Source organism: Micropterus salmoides, unplaced genomic scaffold (assembly GCF_014851395.1).
Source record: "Micropterus salmoides isolate LMB-PRFRI ecotype aquatic unplaced genomic scaffold, ASM1485139v1 Ms_hic_scaffold_3, whole genome shotgun sequence".
Classification (NCBI taxonomy): Eukaryota; Metazoa; Chordata; class Actinopteri; order Centrarchiformes; family Centrarchidae; genus Micropterus; species Micropterus salmoides.
In genome coordinates this window covers 23,294,631-23,315,885 of record NW_024042261.1, presented here as the reverse complement: position 1 = coordinate 23,315,885, position 21,255 = coordinate 23,294,631, and the positions used below count along the sequence as shown (strand labels likewise).

The following is a 21,255-nucleotide window of genomic DNA, read 5'->3' as shown; positions in this document are numbered from 1 at the left end:
TTTTTTCTTCTTATGCCATCATGAGGTTGACATTTTTGTTTTTAGTAAGATATTTCAACAAATATTGCATGGACTGCCATGACATTTGGCACAGATATCTATGGTGCCCATGCCTTATGAATTTGGTGATCTCTTGACTTTTCATGTAGGACCAATAGAAATAGCAATTAATCTGAAGTTTGTAATAGAGTTAAAGTGAAGAGAAGGATGTTTATTCATATTACCATAAACTAATACAATTTGGCATAAATAGAGATGTAATTTCTGTTCTCTTGTACCACTTGGCTACGTGGTGACTGCAGTGACTGTCAAAGGAACGGTGACTGAGAAATGTAATCCATGTATAAATGAACTGCAGAGGACAAAAGCTCCCTGTAAGGGATGATACAACTGATACCGTCTGCTCAGTAGGACCAAACAGTAGTAAGAACAGTTATTTACCGGGGCGATAGTTATTGACTAAACAAGACTGAACAGAAATGAGGAGGCTTTACTGTTTCACACTAGGACTGTTCCTGCTTACAGGTATGTATTTTTCATATTTTTGTTCATTTTACTGTTTTTACTTCCATTGTGTTCCAGCACATTTGCACTGTTGGTAAATGCTGAATTTGAAACATAATACACATTGTTGTTTTTTAAATTTAAAGCAAAAAACATTTATAAGGAGTTTTTATATGCAGTTTAAACATGAAAAAGCAAATAGGAGCTGAATGGCTTTAAATGGTCTTTTTCACGTAGTAGCCCAAAATCCAACATTCTCTATAAATTTATTTTAATCACTCACTTGATTTAATCACTTTAATCAATAGAAAAATAAAATAAAAAATAAAATCAACAACTAAACAGTGAAATATTGAAATAGTAATAGTAAATAAGTAGGTCTGCATCTCACTGTGGCTGACACACAACTTTATCTTAACATAATATACTTAATATAATATATGTTAGGAAAATATCACTACTTACAGCAGTGTGAATGTAATTAGATCATTTTGCCTCCTGCACTTTCCTTGATCATTTCTTCTATGTTTTAATATAACATCTTATACAATACAAACGCTGTCATTGCCTTCCTCATAGTTCATCATCTAAATTGATATCTGACACCAGACTAGAAATTCGCTTCAAAAATTTATTTCACTGTAAAGCTCCCTATTAATATTATTAGTGCTGCAATAAACAGTAAAAACAAATATCTTAGTCACATCAGTCACACGGTGTCAATATTATTAACAATATAATTAATTTAATTAACTTCTCTGACTTTGTTTCCCCGCAACCCTGTACGCAGGTTAAGCGGTTGACGATGGATGGATGGATGGATGGATGGATGGACTTTGTTTCACAACAGGGTTGAAATTATTAAAGGTACCCTGTGGAGGTTGGAGTGTAAACCATTTTGTTTGCATCATTCATCAAACTGTCAAACACATTTTCTACCGCAGGAAACATTTGCAAAATCCACCAACAGTCTTGTGATTGGTTAGCTTGGGCTGCTCAAAGTTGGAATATTTCCTCACCGTCCGCTAGCTGTGAGCTCTGAGTGTTTGTACACAGCAAACAAACCGTCAGGCAAACAAACAAAGTGGCTCAGACCGAGCCACACAACAATATTCCAGCTATGATTCCGCTCTATATCATGGTATTTGTCATGGTATTGGATCTCCAGGCTTGCATACCCCACCTTTAATTGTTTTTTATGTTCCAGTGCTAGACTAATTTATATTTTGTGGTCTTTTGCTACCTATGGTATGCCAATCAACTGGTGAAATCCATCCATCCAGCTGAGCCAACAGAGAGGCATAAATCCACCATAAATCCCATTATAGGCCTCCATAGACAGCAGAAATATTTAACGTCACCCGTGTTCTTATTGCATATATGTGATACTAATGATAAGTGGACCCACTCACAAAAATATATCTCTGCAACACCTTTAGTTAAAAACAAAGGGTACTTTAATAATGATAATAAATCTAATAATGTTATCTAAATCATGATAACATGCCAGTCTGGACAGAGCTGCAGACTAGCATTTATTGGAACTCCTTCCTTTCTAGCTAGTGTTTTTGGAGTAACCTGACACTCTTATATGTGTTGAATATCAATGGATCTCATGATGTACTATTTATTCACTTGGAAGTTATTTAATTTTCACATCCCACCCTGACAGCATTACTTGCTAACATGAAATGTAACCCTGGTTGATTCTCAGTGGGATCAAAGCACTAGCACTAGCAAGCCTTTTAAATTTGATTAAATTTTAATGTTTAAAATAATGCAACATTTCAACATTAATTTTAATCAACTCCTATACAGCAGACAAGACAGCATGAATCTACAATACTAATTAATCTAAATTTATTTTTCAGTACTTAGTACTATACATCTTTCGGGTAAGAAATTTGAGTGATTTGAGGTTTTTTTCTGTGTAGTCAGGGCAGAAAACGAAGATTTCCAAGGTCACCACACAGAACAAACAAAAGGCATAACTGTCACAACAGATCTGCTTTTGAAAAAGGAAAACACAATCGGTCATGGCACAGAAGCAATACCTACAGAGAGCACACGTCAACACACTGCACTGGCAGTGACGGCCAAGAGTCTAGGGGCGGTCCTCTTTGATACCAGACCAACGGCACCTTACAAAAGAACACAAATCACAAAAGCACTCGCTACAATTGCCTCAACGAGGGGAAGGCATTTTGTTTCCAGAAATGGTCCAGACTCTCCCATATCAAGAGACAACCCATTAGCTATGAGAATCCACAGTGAATCAGATATGCCATTGATCTCTAATTATGAGAAGATTGTTTTCTCGTCTACACCAGCAGCATTTGAATCAAAGATGAATGGCACCTCTGAGCCAGAGGTCCATTTCTCCGCAAATGCAGTGAAAGCCTCTCTTTGGCTCCACACTCTGCTTGATAACAGGAATCAGAGAAAGACTGACTCTATTACTTTCACATCTGCTGACGGAGGGCCGGGAGTTCCAATCCTATCTGCATCCCATCCTCGTGTAATTGATAACCTGGCCATGCTGCGTAATGACAATGATGGCAAACGATCTCAAGGCAAGGATGAAAGGGGACTCTCATACCTGGCAAGAAATGAGCATTTGTTCAGTACGATGCAGTCCATCTTCCAAAGCAACACAGCAGAAGATTCAGCTAGAGGAAACACTGTGACAAGCTTGTGTTTGACCTGCCTGAAAAATCGAAGAGCAGTGTCCATTGAGAAATCTGTGGCTGTTCCTGCACTGTCACCCGATGGTTCTTCAGACTTTCTTACAGAGGGGGTTGCCTTAGATTTTAATCAATTTACAACCTCATTACCCACTTTACATCAACAGCCTGTTGAAGAATTGCTGAACAAAGATATCAGTCACCAAAACATTACAAAGCATTCTAGTTTCAGTATGAGGGAACAACTAGTTTATAATGTGACACTTCCTCCTTTATCCGTCAATAAAACTGTGAATTACAGTCATGGCATTTTGAATAATTTCCAAATCAAATCTTCTCTCTCAGATACAGGAACAGTTGGCATACGGCCCCTTGCTGAGATGTCATCAGTAACACAAAAAGACACCAAGATACAAGCGAGGAACACCAATCCTAGTGAAACTTTAGTAACAGAGAGACCTATTTCAACAACCACTGCGCTTTATCGCTCATCAAAGTCACTTTATGCTGCAGGAAAACCAGTAAAAAATGGAGAACAAATGATGTTCGAAAAAAATGTGAGCATCGGGGACCCACACTCAAAAATGATATATCTCAGTAAGAATAACAAAAATGCTTCCCATGGTCTCCCAACACACTTCAAAAATGTATTTATTAAAATCCAACCTTTTGACTTCAGCAGTGGGTCAGTAAGCAATACGCCTGGCATCGCTAAAGCTTTCCACAGCGGTCCGAAAAGTGTTTTTCCAGAAGGTAGTGATCACAGTGCTGCATCACATCCAACTGCAAGAATGAGGTTGATTGAAACTCAAAGCACAATAATATCCTTCAACCTTAGTGAGCCAACCACTTCTGCAGTCAAAATCCTGAGTCTCACTCTCTGACGGAGAGAGCGGATTCTTTGATCTCTGTATTGAGGAGCCAAACACCAGCTAAACCAAGCACTCAGACCAAAGAACCCATGTTGACTTTGTTACTAAAGGATTCTGCCATCAAGCTTGCATCTGTAACCACAAAAAGATACCTGACAGATAAGCAAAAGTCCCACCGGACATTTATCACTGCAAACAGCATTGTTAAACAGTCTTCTGTTGATCCCTCAAGGCCAGTGAAGGAACCAGTTATGAAAGGATCACAAACTCCAGCCTTTACAACAAGAAAAGTTACTGTGCCTGTGAAGTTTTTTCTTTCAGAATCAAGATGGGACAAATTATTTAGATTAGATGAGATGGAAAGTGGGAAACAAGAAAAAATAATTAATCCTGGAGTAGACATAAATATAAATGCAGGCAGGGAGGAGGATAGAATGGATGAGAATGAGGGCAAGACAAGTAGAGATGAAGGTGGAGGGACCATAGGAGAGGAGGATGTAACTTTGAGACAAGACAAAGATCCAAGACAAGGGGAAGTGAAGGAAGGAGAAAGTGCTGAAAAAACAGGTGCGACTAAAATAAACACAAACAATTTCAACAAAGATGTAGCTGAAAAGCAGCCTTTGACAAAGGAAGGAGCAGAGGCTCGAAGAAAGGAAACAATGAGCAAGGAAGACATTAAGCATAACAGGGAAATTGTGAGAGGGGACATGACAAACGTTCCCCTTGGACCTACTACTAACAGAGACAAAGGGTACACTGTTACAAACCTGTCTTCCTGCCACAGTTTGATTAAACAGTTGGGAACTACTGAGCACAAAGGTATTCATTTGGTTGAAAATATTGCACAAATTGTGGAAATGAAAAATAAGCCAGTGACAAGCAATCTCAGACCACTACACTCAACTCTGAGATCTCAGAGCCCGAAACTATCAAGATTAACATCTTTTCCCAAAGAGCCATACACACAGATTAAACCTCATCTCTCTACCCACAGGGCTATGCTTACACAGCATGGAGCTACGCCTTCACTTACTAAAGAAAGTACTCAGAACAAAGTTGTTGAGACTACGTTTTCTGTGACTACCATACAAAAAATGGTCCCAAAACTCTCTCAAACATTTGGAGTTAACACTTCAAAATTTATTGATGCACTGAAGCCAACAATTCCCACCCACAGCAGTGCATCTAAATCAGCACAGCCTGTACTAAACAGTATCAGCAATATGTTGTCACTCACCACCCCACGACTGGCAGTCACAGCTGGCTTCCTGAGAGCTCAGCCCCACTTTACGGTAAATAGTTCTACTCTCAGTGTATCAATTATTTACAGCATCTCAGATCATAGGCATAAATTTAGTACTTCAGTTTCGATGGCAAGTTTGCTTTTACAGGCTATAAAAGAGGGAGAGCAAGCAAAACATGTTATACCAGCCCATTTATTTGAACCCAATGTCAAGGACTCTTTAACCTCTAACATGACTGAAGAATTAAATAAATCTACTTCAGTGAATCCTGCTCCACCCCAGCAGATGTATAATGACTCATCTATCAGGCCACCCACAGCTGCAGCCTTGTCATCTGAGGCCCACATCTCCATAGGCCAGTTGCAGCCTCACCAAGGGCAATTTGCCCCTCAGAGAAGTCACGCCTCCTCTTCTTACATGACTTCCAGCCAGCCATGGTCATTTAAGCTGTCAGAGCAGACAGCCCATTCGGAGCAGAAATCTGGACAGACTCTAATGGCATCGATGAGCCCTAAAGCAAAAACCTATCAGTTTCCTCTCCGCAGCATGTCACCACTGCTAAATCTCACGCCGTATGGAGGGGACAGTTTACCTGGCACCCGTTGCCTGACAGGCCTAACAAGATCAGCCTCAGAGAAAGAAATATTGAGGGCCAAGTCTGACGCTGAAAATGCAAATAGTGGAAGTGGCCATGCTGAGCCCTTGTTGGGGAGTGCTGATGAGACAAATCAAACTAAGGAGAGGGTACAAAATATGGTGACCTCAGCAGTTAAGCATGCAGATGTAGTCACAAAGCAAATGGAAGAGAACAGAGATGAAAAGAACGGTTCCCCTTTTAAAGCACAAACAACTGGCAGGAGTAAACACCAAGCCAGTAAAACTGATGAATTCATCTCTTTGTCTATAAAACATACTGAGAAGCCAGCTTTAAAAAACTCTAATGAGAACAACCACAATGACCTGCTCAGTGTAGATGGTGATGATGAAGCAAACAACACAGTGAAAACTACCCTCGAGAATAATCATCACTCACAGGTAGAAGGTTATAATGAAACAAGCACTATGCCCAGCATGTTTATAATTCAGACCACCCACCCAATAATGGAGGATTTTGTGGCTGTTGCAAATGATTTTGCTACACCTGTGCTTAAAACAAACGATCTCCAGGCACAATCTGGCACAAATGCATTTATTGAGTCTGATAGTAGGCCATATATACGTAAAATACAGACTAATGATGTGACTAACAATGCTATTTTTGATGCGAAATATCATGCAGCAAGAACAACTGAAAAGCAACATTATCCTTCCACACCACGAGGCACTGCAGGTGACAACGCTCCCCCTGATCCACACATTCATTTGAGAAGTGACCTTAAGGTCCCCAATATATCTACACAGCAGACTGCTGACCAGATAATGAATGTGACTACTGAATTTCAGATAACCACAACTAAAACCAATGATTTTGTGTCTCGTGCACCGAGTAGCAACACAAGGGGTAGGATTGTGTCCGCTGAAGCTCATGAACCAATGCTGACCACTAGTGAGAATACGCAAGTTGTTATTGAAAAGTCACATCAGGCTGCACATGTTGAGCGTATAGTACAGTCCAATAGCCATATTGAGCCTTTGTCTCTGAGAGAGCACCTCGCAACTCCCACTACTAATAAACTCACCCCTGCTGTGAAAAGAAAAAACACAACAGAAACACAGAGTGTAGAGCAGCCTGAGCATGAAATTTCTGTACAGGCTATTGAACAAAGCCAGCATGCCCCACCTGGCATGATGACTATAACACAACCCATCAATCATCCTGGGCAGGGCATCCAAACAGGTTTGCTGAAAGCTGCCCACAGAGCTGGAGGGGTCCATGACACAACACCTACCATAGTTAAAAGAGTGAAATATATTAAAGGCATCAAAACAGCCATGACAACAAAGAGTGCTTTTGAAGCCAAACATCATCTACCTGAGAGGACTAAGGTTTCAGGACATACATTGGACCGAGCAGACCAACATAAGAAACATGCATTACCTGAAAAGACTTCAGTAAGTCAAGAGATACTCGGAGGTGTGACTGATTCCATACCACCTACAGGGATTTCGCCTAAAGAGATTATTAATAAAACCAGCTGTAGGACAATTAGCTGTGCTAAGTCAGGCGAGACTACTGAAACAACAATTGGGGCAGGCACCACTATAGAGAAAATGCATAAAACACAAGCTGGAAACACAAGAAGAGAGGATTTTAATGCAGCACAAACCCCTGACACAAAACCAGAAAATGGCAATTGTAGCACTGACTGTCCTGTACCTGGAAAGGCTACACCACCTGCCACCAGCCTCGACTATGCAGTGCTTTCGCCTGCTGTCGGCAAATCTGATCATGACCATGCCACTGTTAATGAGACAAAGAAAGTAACAAAAACATGGAGAGTACTTGTTGAAACTGATCATTTGGAGAGAAGTGGGACACTTGAGCAGCCTCAGTTTGTAGAGAAAACAACACAAAAGCACTCTCCCAGCGACATCTCTGAAGCTCAGGAGGCTATTGCAGCAGAGCTCACTTTATCTGAAGCTGAAGCAACTACTGCAGAGATCACTACAAAGACTACTGAGCAGACACTGCTCACTGGAATAAACACAAAAACACAATTAAATAAAGGAGCATCCAAAGCTGAGATATCTGAGGCACAAAATGCCACCAGGTCAGCGCCTGCTGTGGCTAAAGAAGAGATGGCAGTACAACAATCTGGGCACAGGCGGTTACTGCCAGATCCACGGTCTGTATCAGATCTGCCAAGGCTGAAATACAGGAGAAGGACCACATCTCATCTTTATCTCTCTGGGTAATCTTATTGTGTATCCTATTATTTTATACATTATCAAATTAAAGAACCATACTGATGATATTGCACGAGTTATGCTATTAAGTATAGTCCTATTAAGTTAAGATCATCCATCACTGCGAACTGCTTTATTTCACCCCTAAATTAATATTGCCATATGGTAAAATGACCTGCTTTGTGTAGTGTGCTAATTAGCAATTATGTTAACATGCTAGAATGCTAAACTAAGATGGCAAACGTGGTAAACATACCTGCTAAACATCAGCATTTTGGCATTGTCTTTGTGAGCATGTTGGCATGCTTACATTAGCATTTAGCTTAAAGCACCACATGAGCACATGTCCAGCCCCACAGAGCCACTAGTGTGGCTGTAGACTGTGGATTCTTGTTTACTGAATGTAACGATTAGGATGCTGGTTGGCAGCTAATCTGAACTGTCAGATGTCAGTGCATCCTTTGATGCACCAACAGAGTTGGAGGAGACAAAAGATACAAGAACTGAAACTGTTCACTGTGATTGATTAAATGTCTCAAGCAAGTTTCGGGGTAACACTTTCTATGAAGGTCATCGCTATAATGACATATATTTATAACACGATATAATGCGTCCATAAGACATTATAACAATTGTTATAATCACTTACAAACATGCATTAGGCGCTATAGCAAAGTTCATAATGTATTATGACCTTTTGATTTAATGTTTTATAACTAATAGTAATACCAGTTTATGTCAATGTGCAGCAAGAATCTCCGACCATGTTCCATAACACATTATAACCACCGACTCTGCCTCGTTATGAATACACTTTAGTCACAATTTAGAATTAGTGATATAAAATGGAATAATAGCTTATAGTAATGTTTAAAGTTATATAGCATGTATTTGTTTGCTTTAAGTAAAGTGTTAAAATATCTATCTCTGTACAATATATTACAGGTGGACATAATACCATATGAACTAATTATAAGACCTTATAACATGTAATTGTTTGCTTTAAGTAAAGTGACACACATTTTGCGCAGGAAAACAACTTTTATTTATGTTCCTTCACTTTATGAACAATCTGTATGAATTTTCAACACTTCATGAACATAATTACATCAAGGACACCCAGGGTGGTGAAAGATCACTCAAGAGAAGACCTGTTGCCGACCAACATCATGTAAGAAGAGGCTCAGATGTTGTCACAGATGAACGGCGAGCCTATGGACAGGCCCTAACAGATGCAGTGGACAATTAAAGACAACCACTTCACAAAACGTAGCCTATTAAAAGACATCTTAAAGTAATTGAATGGGAATACTGTTTGGGCAGTAGGGATGAGAATCTCTTGGCACCTCACGATTCGATTTGATTACAATTCAGAGGGCAGCGATCCATCTTGATGCATTTTCTTTTTGTAAATTCTGGATAATTATTAAGCATTTCGTTTACACATTAAAATTCAAAAGAAATGTCTCCTCAACTGCTTAAAAGGACTAGTTTACATCCCTGATTTACTTTAGTAGCCTCAGCTCCTCCGTGGTCACCAGCGTCCTTCCTTTAATAACCAGTTGTCCGACTCCTCTGGACACTGAAATATAATTTAACTAGCAGGATGTACAGTATGTGTACAGGACAACAGTTTAGCTTCAACTTGCTGTTCTCATTCCTTAACAAGTTAGGCAGTAATGGCACGCAACTAATTAACATTACTCCATTACTAATTTAGCTAACGTTACACTGCAGCCAAAACCGTGCTTTACTGACCGGGGATCCGTTAGCTAGCGCTAACCGCCTTCACTTTTCCAGCAGTTGCGGAAATAACAGACTTAACGGTCACACTGTGACCTACACTGTCTGCCTGACGGACAACTTACTAAGTAACTTCATATATTTATAATATAAATATATATAATATTTTCCTTAATTATCCAGAATTTACACAGAAAAGAAAATACATCAAGATGGATCGCTGCCCTCTGAATTGTAATCAAATCGAATCGTGAGGTGCCAAGAGATTCTCATTCTTACTGCCCAAACAGTATTCCCATTCAATTACTTTAAAATGTCTTTTAATAGGCTACGTTTTGTGAAGTGGTTGTCTTTAATTGTCCACTGCATATGTTAGGGCCTGTCCAGCTCGCCATTCATCTGTGACAACATCTGAGCCTCTTCTTACATGATGTTGGCCGGCAACAGGTTGTAGCAGACCTAAATTTTTAGTTATGCATTTTTAATAAATTTATGAGAATTGATACCCAATTATGAATTCATAATTGAAGATTCATAACATCAATATTTTCCTCCTGAAGAGAGCCAACAGCGAAGAGAAGAGAGAAGCAAGGTCGCGTGTCGCTCTTTTGTTGTCTGGGGCGTGGTTCCCCAGGGGGCGTCTCAGGTTTCCCAAGGGACTGCCTTTCTAAACTTAATGTCTAAAGAAAAGAAATCTATTTGCGCGTATTATAATCAAACATCTTCCACAATCGAACCTCAATGGTCAGACGGTTGTACTGTTCTAAGCATTTGATAACAGGAAACAATTGTCACATTATTGGTCAGGATATTTATACATTTAACGGCATTTCCGACGAGGGCATGTAATACTTATTTCGTCCACTTGGGGGAGCTCAGGTTACATGAGGAAAGCTTGGATTAAATCAAAGATTGTCTCTCCTTAGGAACTGGGAATATTGTTGATTCATCCTTAAATTCAAGCTGGCGATTAAGAGTATAGTAAAACATTTCTTTGTCATCATTTCTAAAGGAATTTTGTAGGAAAGTATTATGAACAAGCATTGATTAGATCAGATGAAGGGGTGTCTTGCTGAAAATAAAAACACTGCACAAGTAACTTCTTTTCAGCACTAATATCAACAACAGATAGCAACAACAGTTAACATAACTACTCAAATAGAGGCAAACGTAATCAGGTAACTAAAGATTTAATTAACTTAATTAAATGCTTTGAGTCTTTGGAGACTGCAGTCCTTTTTACATTGAAAGTTGTCTGGACCATGTCACACTTGGGTGAGACAGGGGTTTTCCTTTTTGATGTGGTAATAAACAAAGAATAAGGTCAGTTGCAACGGAAACGTGTGTGTGTGGGGGGGGGGGGCAGTTTTGATAGGCTGGTCAGGGAAATGCCAATGGCTGGTTCGTGTCTCTTTGTCAGTTTAACAGTCAGGCCCTGCGTTATCAGCTTCGGAATCAAAAAGGTGCCAGTTTTATGGTCGGGATAGCAACTTTGACCCCTCCCCTTCTTCTCTGGGGAGGAGAAAGGAATTTAGGGTAGCTCCAAATTTATTCAATGTAAAATGTTCAAATCCACACCGTTGTTCACTACAAGGTCTTCTCTTGAGCGATCTTTCACCACCCTGAGAATGGGTGTCCTTGATGTAATTATGTTGTGTTTTTGTGCTAAACTGCAAAATGTTCAAAATTCATACAGATTGTTCATAAAGTGAAGGAACATAAATAAAAGTTGTTTTCCTGCACAAAATGTGTGTCACTTTACTTAAAGCAAACAATTACGTGTTATAAGGTCGTACAATTAGTTCATATGGTATTATGTCCACCTGTAATATATTATACAGGGATAGATATTTTAACATCTTACTTAAAGCAAACAAAGACATGCTATATAACTTTAAACATTACTATAAGCTATTATTCCATTTTATATCACTAATTGTAAATGGTGACTAAAGTGTATGTTATGAGTTGTATTTTTGCCCTGTAGGTTTCTGAGTTTTGCCATTGTTTCGTGTGTCCTTCTGTTTGCCTCTGTTTCTCTCATTTAAGTTCAATGTTAGGGTTTAGTTTTGGTCTATGCACTTCTGTGGTATTTTGCCCTTGTTCTGCTCTGTGTTCTCTTTAATCCCAGCTTCAGTCTCTGTTCCTTGTTGGTGTTAGTTTAGTGATGATATGTCCGATGGTGTCTGGATTAGTTGAATCTTTATTTGTAGAGCACTTTTCAAAAACAAGTTACAAAGTGCTTTAACAAGTGTAAAGACAATAATACCCCCAAAACAATAATACAAAAACAATACAAGATAAAAGCAAGAAAACACTGAAAAGACTAAAATACACGTTTAAGATCAATATAAAATTAGTAAAATACATTAAAATAAAAGGGATAAAATAAAGTCAAATAAGATCGGGAAAGGCTCTCCTATAAAAGTATGTTTTAAGAAGGGACTTAAAAGAGTTCACTGACTCAGCCGACCTGATTTCCTCGGGCAGGCTGTTCCAGAGCCTCAGGGCCCTGACTGCAAACGCTCTGTCCCCTTTAGTTTACAGTCGAGACTCTGGAACAGATAGCAGACCTCTGCCCGAGGATCTCAAGGTACGTGCCGGTGTGTATGGGACTAAAAGGTCAGAAATATAACAAGGCGAGAGGCCATGAAGAGCTTTAAAAGTGATCAATAAAATTTTAAAGTCAATTCTAAAACATACTGGGAGCCAGTGTAGTGAAGCTAAAATAGGGGTAATGTGGTCATATTTCTTTGTTCTGGTTAAAATCCTGGCAGCTGAGTTCTGGACAGTCTGGACTTGATCAGTAGGATTTTTGGGATAAACAAGTGAAAAGGCTGTTGCAGTAATCCAGTTGTGATGAGATGAAGGTGTGTAAAATGGTCTCGGTGTCCTTAAAAGTTAACATAGATCGAATTTTTGCTATATTTCTAAGTTGATAAAAACATGATTGAACAAGCTTTGTGATGTGCTGCTCGAAATTTAAATTACTATCAAACCAGACACCAAGGTTCTTTGCAACAGGCTTAATGTGATTTACTAGGGAACCAGCAGATGGCAGTATTTGTTTTGCCATCTGCTGGGACCCGATGACCAGGATTTCTGTTTTGTTGAGTTCAGCTGAAGGAAATTATTTGACATCCATTTTTTAACTTCACAAAGGCAGTTGTTAAGTGAACTCAGCATTCCAGGGTCTGTGGATCTGACGGGCAAGTACATTTGTGTCATCAGCATAAATATGAAAAGAAATGCCATGTTTATGGATAATATGTCCAAGGGGAAGCAGATACAAGGAAAACAAAATGGGTCCTAAGGCCGATCCCTGAGGCACACCAAATTTAACTGGACAGAACGAAGAGACATAGTTGTTTACAGACACGCAAAACTTCCTATTTGACAGGTAGGATGAAAACCATTCTAGGGCAGTACCAGAGATCCCCACCCAGTGCCTCAGTCTGTCTAACATGATGTTGTGATCAATGGTTTCAAAAGCAGCGCTAAGGTCCAGGAGTACCAGGACTGAGCACATACCTTCATCAGCAGACATTAAAAGGTCATTGGTGACTTTAAGTCTCAGTGCTGTGGTACTTCCTGAAACCAGACTGAAACTTTTCAAATTTGTTATTTTCCAGTACAGTGAGCAGCTGTTTGGACACAATTCTTTCTAGAATCTTTGCAATAAAAGGCAGTTTTGAAATTAGTCTAAAATTTTGTTGGAGGGAGGGATCTAAACCAGGTTTCTTTAAAAGTGGGGTTCACGCAAGCTGTTTTAAAATAATCAGGGACACAAACAGTAGATAGGGAGCTGTTGAAAACAGAGATCAAATGGGGCCCAACAGAATCTATTACTTTCAGTAAAAACTTTGTAGGTATTACATCATGTGGGCTGGAGGACACTCTCATTTGTGATACTGTTTTTAAAAGCTCAGACAAGTTGATGGGATAAAACTGGTCAAAACTCTCTTGTTGCTGGTGAGGAATCTCTGAGTAAGAGGCCATGGGGGTAATAGAGGCTCTGATTGACACCACCTTATTGGTAAAATATGATAAAAACAATTCAGTCATCATTACTTCCAGCTGAGGCACAAGGAGGGGTTGGGTTTACCAGCTGATCCACAGTCTTAAACAGAAACCTGGGATTGTGTTTATGTGTAGTAATGAGTTCAGAAAAATAGTGTGTTCTCGCATCCTTAACCATGTTATTGTAGTTAATTAATAAATCCTTCAGACTGAAGTAATGGACTTGGAGACTGGATTTTTTCCATCTGCGCTCTGCTTTCCTGCATTCCCTTTTTAGGCTGCGAATAATGTCATTTATCCAGGGTTGCTTACTAGCTTTAAATGTAGGCCTAACCTTTAGAGGAGCAGTAATATTTAGTGACAACAAGCAGATATGATTGAAGTGATCATTAAAGATGTGAGAACACACAGAGCTTGGTGAGGCGGCATGAGTAACAGGTGAATCGCAGCTAAAAACAATACATTTGTGGTCAGATATGGTAATGTCCACTAATTCCACAGAGGAAATGCTGTCACCCAGGGTAAAAACCAAGCCCAGTGTATGACCACGGTTATGTGTTTGCCCTTTGACATGTTGTTTGAAGTTAAAAGAAGTGGCCATATTTAAAAAGTAAGTTGCATTAACATTGTTGGGGTCATCAACATGAATATTAAAATCGCCATAAAGAACAACTCTGTCATAATTTAAAACCAGAGTAGATAAAACTCAGGAAGTTCTGATAAAAATCCTCCAGGTGATTTTGGGGGGCGATAAATTATAACAAATATGATAGGTTGCAGCCCTCCAACTTTAAGAGTGAGAACTTCAAAGGAATTAAATTCATCACTGTATACTTGATGACATTTATTATTGTTTGTTGGAATAAATCTCCTTTGAACTGTACCACCTCTGCTTTGCGTCCTGCATTTGGGTCCTCCAACCCACTCCACACCACAAACCCTAACAGTGTATTCATAACGAGGCAGAGTCGGTGGTTATAATGTGTTATGGAACATGGTCGGAGATTCTTGCCGCACATTGACATAAACTGGTATTAATATTAGTTATAAAACATTAAATCAAAAGGCCATAATACGCTATGAACTTTGCTATAGCGCCTGATGCATGTTTGTAAGTGATTATAACAATTGTTATAATGTCTTATGGACGCATTATATTGTGTTATAAATATATGCATAAGTCATTATAGCAAAGACCTTCATAGAAAGTGTTACCAGTTTCAGCTCTCTAAAGTTAGTTTTCATAGTGCAGCAAACAGCAAATAACTTCTTCTACCTGGAAGATAAGATATCAATCTCAGAATATATAAAACCTGCTAAAACATCTTCTCAGGTCATACTCACCTGTAATATAATGAATGTGATTTTTAATATAATTTTATTTTTAAATGTGTTTAATGGCCCAAAACAAGTGAAATTACTGGTATGGTCTGTTAGTAAAGATCTTCATTAGGTAAGTAGTCAAATATTACATACCATTGCTTTATTTTGCAATAATATCAATCTATCGCCAGGGTGACAGAAGTTTCAGATGAGCTGTGTGGCAGTGGGAACTACACAGCAGAGATGAGTCTGAACCTGGGGAGAGGTGTAGAGCCTGGTGATGTTGTGCCTGCCATGGGCAACCTCAGAGTGGTCATCAACTTGAAGACAAACAACAGTCGGATAAACCTTGATGTCACCTCATGTTGCCTGTCTCCAACCATCCAGCCTGACCTCAACAACTCCACCTGCTGCCTTTTCTCCAGGTACACAGGAATGACTGAAACAGACTGAAGAGAATTTTTTGTTGTATGTTAAGATGGGTGGGGTTTGCTGGCTTTTGATTTTAGGGTAAATGTTTCATTCAAGCCAAATAATACGACGACAAATAGCTCAGAAAAATGTACAGTTGCTGGTCATATAATTAGAATATCATCAAAAAGTTGATTTATTGCAGTAATTCCATTCAAAAAGTGAAACTTTGATATTGTATTCAATCATTACACAGATATAGACTGATATATTTCAAATGTTTATTTCATTTAATTGTGATGATTAAAACTGACAACTAATTAAAATCCCAAATTCAGTATCTCTGAAAATTAGAATATTACTTAAGACCAATACAAAAACAGGATTTTTAGAAATGTTGGCCAACTGAAGAGTATGAACATGAAAAGTATGAGCATGTACAGCACTCAATACTTAGTCGGGGCTCCTTTTGCCTGAATTACTGCAGCAATGCGTCGTGGCATGGAGTCGATCAGTCTGTGGCACTGCTCATGTGTTATGAGAGCCCAGGTTGCTCTGATAGTGGCCTTCAGTTCTTCTGCGTTGTTGGGTCTGGCGTATCGCATCTTCCTCTTCACAATACCCCATAGATTTTCTATAGGGTTAAGGTCAGGCGAGTTTGCTGGCCAATTAAGAACAGGGATACCATGGTCCTTCAACCAGGTACTGGTAGCTTTGGCACTGTGTGCAGGTGCCAAGTCCTGTTGGAAAATGAAATCTGCATCTCCATAAAGTTGGTCAGCAGCAGGAAGCATGAAGTGCTCTAAAACTTCCTGGTAGACGGCTGCGTTGACCTTGGACCTCAGAAAACACAGTGGACCAACACCAGCAGATGAGATGGCACCCCAAACCATCACTGACTGGAAACCTTTCACTGGACTTCAAGCAACGTGGATTCTGTGCCTCTCCTCTCTTCCTCCAGACTCTGGGACCTTGATTTCCAAAGGAAATGCAAAATTTACTTTCATCAGAGAACATAACTTTGGACCACTCAGCAGCAGTCCAGTCCTTTTTGTTGTAGCAAACCTAAAATTTAGTTATGCAATTTAATAAATTTATGAGAACTGATACCCAGTTATGAATTTTAATATTCATAAAATCAAACCAGATTCCTCGTTTCAGGGCACCACCGGAGTTGTTATAATCCTAGCCTCCGGACCTCTAGGTAGTTTTAATAATTATACAATTATTACTAGTGATCAGTTAGTTAATAATCGCTCAATTATCTTAAATCAGTCAGTCAGTCTCATATCTAAAGGGTCAATTCTCTTGGCAGGGACGTAGAAATAGGCAACACACACAGTTCTTGATAATATTACAGTGAATTTATTCTCTAACTAATGTGATAAAAAGATGGTTGGATACAGGGAAATTAAACAATTGCTGAACAATGAGAAATGGATTGTGGGAAGCATTTGACTCATACGGCATAGAAGAACTAATGAAAGTAAGCTAACGCTATGAGTTTAGGAGTTAAAAAAAAGGAAATATCTGATCATAGAATATGTGTTAAGTCTTACTGCTTGTCGACAGCCTGCTTTTGGCCTGTTGCACGGGTCCCACGCTAGCTGCCCGATCCTGGCTTTTTGCTAGGGATTCTCCGGGGTTCTCCGTGTCTGATTGAAAACCACATGGCTTGGTCTGACCTTGGTGAAGTTGGCTCGACGAAAAAGGCTTAAAATGGAACTTGGTCGTTCCTGAATTAGTCCAGTGTAACTTAACGGACTGATAACTTTAACAAAACAAAAGAAATAAAGAAAATAAAAACAAACTGAAGGGCAGCTCGATGTCTCGGCACTTCATGTGTGTAGCTTCAAGCGAAACAAAAGGCCTGTTTCGCTGGTCGACTCTGAGGGCGTTGCCTGGCGAGGCACGCCGACGCGTGCTGAAGCATCCACAGAGCCGAGCAGAGCAGCGGAGAGAGCAAAACGAGTGGTCTTGTGTTGCTCTTTAGTTGCCTGGGGCGTGGTTCCCCAGGGGGCGTCTCAGGTTTCCCGAGGGACAGCCTTTCTAAACTTAATGTTTAAAAGAAAATAAATCTATCTGCACGTATTATAATCAAATATTTTCCACAATCGAACCTCAATGGTCAGACGGTTGTACTGTTCTAGGCATTTGATAACAGGAAACAATTGTCACATTATTGGTCAGGATATTTTTACATTTAACGGCATTTCCAACGAGGGCATGTAATACTTATTTCGTCCACTTGGGGGAGCTCAGGTTACATGAGGAAAGCTTGGATTAAATCCAAGATCGTCTCTCCTTAGGAACCTTAAGAGTATAGTAAAACATTCCTTTGTCATCATTTCTAAAGGAATTTTGTATGAAAGTATTATGAACAAGCATTGATTACATTAGATGAAGGAGTGTCTTGCTGAAAATAAAAAAACTGCAAGTAACTTTCTTTTCAGCATTAATATCAACAACAGATAATAACAACATGGTAACATGTCTACTCAAATAGAGGCAAACGTAATCAGGTAACTAAAGATTTAATTAACTTAATTAAATGCTTTGAGTCTTTGGAGACTGCAGTCCTTTTTACATTGAAAGTTCAGTGTCTGGACCATGTCACACTTGGGTGAGACAGGGGTTTTTCTTTTTGATGTGGTAATAAACAAAGAATAAGGTCAGTTGCCACGGAAACATATGTGGGGGGGCCAGTTTTGATAGGCTGTTCAGGGAAATGCCAATGGCTGGTTTGTGTCTCTTTGTCAGTTTAACAGTCAGGCCCCGCGTTATCAGCTTCGGAATCAAAAAGGTGCCAGTTCTATGGTCGGGATAGCAACTTTGACCCCTCCCCTTCTTCTCTGGGGGAGGAGAGAGAAATTTGGAGTAGCTCCAAATTTATTCAATATAAAGTGCACAAATCCACACCGTTGTTCACTACATTGTCTTTAGCCCAGGCGAGACGCTTCTGACGCTGTGTCTTGTTCAAGAGTGGCTTGACACAAGGAATGCGACAGCTGACACCCATGTCTTGCATACGTCTGTGCGTGGTGGTTCTTGAAGCACTGACTCCAGCTGCAGTCCACTCTTTGTGAATCTCCCCCCACATTTTTGAATGGGTTTTGTTTCACAATCCTCTCCAGGGTGTGGTTATCCCTATTGCTTGTACACTTTTTTTCTACCACATCTTTTCCTTCCCTTCGCCTCTCTATTAATGTGCTTGGACACAGAGCTCTGTGAACAGCCAGCCTCTTTAGCAATGACCTTTTGTGTCTTGCCCTCCTTGTGCAAGGTGTCATGGTCGTCTTTTGGACAGCTGTCAAGTCAGCAGTCTTCCCCATGATTGTGTAGCCTACAGAACTAGACAGAGACCATTTAAAGGCCTTTGCAGGTGTTTTGAGTTAATTAGCTGATTAGAGTGTGGCACCAGGTGTCTTCAATATTGAACCTTTTCACAATATTCTAATTTTCTGAGATATTGATTTTGGGGTTTTCATTAGTTGTCAGTTATAATCATCAAAATTAAAAGGAATGAACACTTGAAATATATCAGTCTGTGTGGAATGAATGTATACATTATACAAGTTTCACTTTTTGAATGGAATTACTGAAATAAATAAACTTTTTGATGATATTCTAATATGACCAGCACCTGTATTTTCCTGTAGTTTAAAAACTAAATATAGATATGCAGAGTCAGCAAATACAGCAGTAACACAGTGGGAAATTTACAGTACATTTACTGATCTATGGGAAGCCATCTGGACTGCATTTCATGAAAATAAACAAGCCCTCAGTCTTTAATAGCAGGTGTTTTTATTTCATATGCTGCCTAATATGGTTGAAATTGGACTGAGGTTTTCAAAATGAATGGCAAAACCTGACTTTTGGTTTTTATAAACATTATAGAAATACTTCCATTCATCTTTAACTGCCTTCACACAGCCTGGCCAGACTGTCATTGCTTACAAATGTGTTTACTAGAGAAAGAGTGCTTCTATAATTCATATCAATCCAGGAAGTTGCAGGTCAATTTTTAAGAGCTGAATATTCTCTGCTCAGTAAACAGAGGACTGTTGCAGGATGATGGTGTTATCTCCGTGAGCCAGCATCTCAGATAGATGGAAATTCACTGTACTCCCGCACACTGAGAGAAGCAGTCGTATAAATGCACAACCTCTAAAATATGTCAAAATGTGAATAGGCTGGCTGTTATACAGTGTATGTAAACACTTTGTATCTCTTCTAGGTGGGATGAATGACAATGGCTAAACATTCAATGTCAGCCTAAAATCATTACATATCTCTCCTTAGATGCTAAGTAAACTAGCCAAACATTAGCATACTGGTAAATAAATTCCAGATGCTAATGCTAAATTTAAATAGACAACCTATTAACATTATGCACCATGAGAAATGATGCTAATCTGACAGCAACATAAAGTGAAAGCTGACCTTTATCTAACATGATATCTTTTCTCATAAGCTTTCAACCAAATTCAATATAAATGATTAATAGATAGCTAGTCTGTGCTTTTTTTCCTGCTTTCATGTTTATTGATCACTACGGATTCAAAGGCTGTTGGCAGCTGTATTGACATCTTTACCTACAAGATATTTTAAATTTTACCATTTCTGCTTAAACATTTGACTATTTCCTTCAAGGGAAAATTACTCCGATAAGGTTATACTGTGTGTTTGTGTTGCCGCCTCAGGTTAGCAGCGGAACCAGCGGGGATCACACTGCTGCCCAGTGCCCTGTCAACCAGTGCCAGCTTCACCATCAGTCTGTTCCAAATGATTAATTACTCAGTAGTGTACCTACACTGCGATCTCAGTGTCTGCCTGAGGAACGGCTCTGACTGTGAAAGGGTAAGGATGCAGTGGGTGCAGTGTAATGATAGTGAGAGGATAAGAGAATGAGCAGCTGAGAGTGATTTAAATTTAGTGTCAAGGGGTGTGACACTGTGAAAACAAGTTGATGTAAATGGGCTGGGGAGATGAACAAGACGGGTGACTAAGGTGGGTGAGGAACTGGAGAAGAGGTAAATTAATATATGGCCATATACGATAGAAAAAGTAGGAGAGGAATTAATATTTGCAAGCAAGAGATACAAGGAAGGTGTATTATAATTAAAATATCCCGCCAGAGGTACAGAAAGCGCTTTCTAAATGTGAAGAGAGGGAGCTCTACCTAGTATGACTGAGACTGACAGCCAAAGACATGCAAACTTAAATATCCATCATGTCATTATGCAGGAACAGAAGGACAGAAGTTTCAGAATAACACTTGCAGAGTAGCATAGCATGCTTATACCGACTGCTGTCTCCTGTTGTGGGAATGTGGTCCCTGATTTAATGGGAAAAACTGAGTCATCTGACATTTACACATGAGAGGGGAGAGCTGAAACAAAGGATAAACTCTGGAGACTCATTGTGATGTTTCCCTTTGCGGAGCACTTCTTCTCTTCTCTTGATGATGTTTCTAGTGTCTGCCCTGTTTTCTAGTACTGCAAAGACCAGTATTTGTTTGTTTGCTTTTTGCGGCGGGTAACGGCCATAATAGGTGCTTGCGCTGGTTTACTGATGTCAAAAATGCATTGCTATAACAAG

The 21,255-nt window shown here is 39.5% G+C and overlaps 1 protein-coding gene across 1 annotated transcript; it reads left to right on the top strand.

Moving 5' to 3' along the window:
• The first annotated feature begins 15,453 nt into the window (after positions 1–15,453).
• LOC119883268 (uromodulin-like 1) lies at positions 15,454–20,565 on the top strand. The gene is made up of 2 exons (XM_038693835.1): positions 15,454–15,665; positions 20,358–20,565. Exons 1-2 carry the CDS (start codon positions 15,484–15,486, stop codon positions 20,563–20,565), a joined length of 390 nt encoding a protein of 129 aa, XP_038549763.1. The 5' UTR covers positions 15,454–15,483.
• The last annotated feature ends 690 nt before the right edge of the window (positions 20,566–21,255 follow it).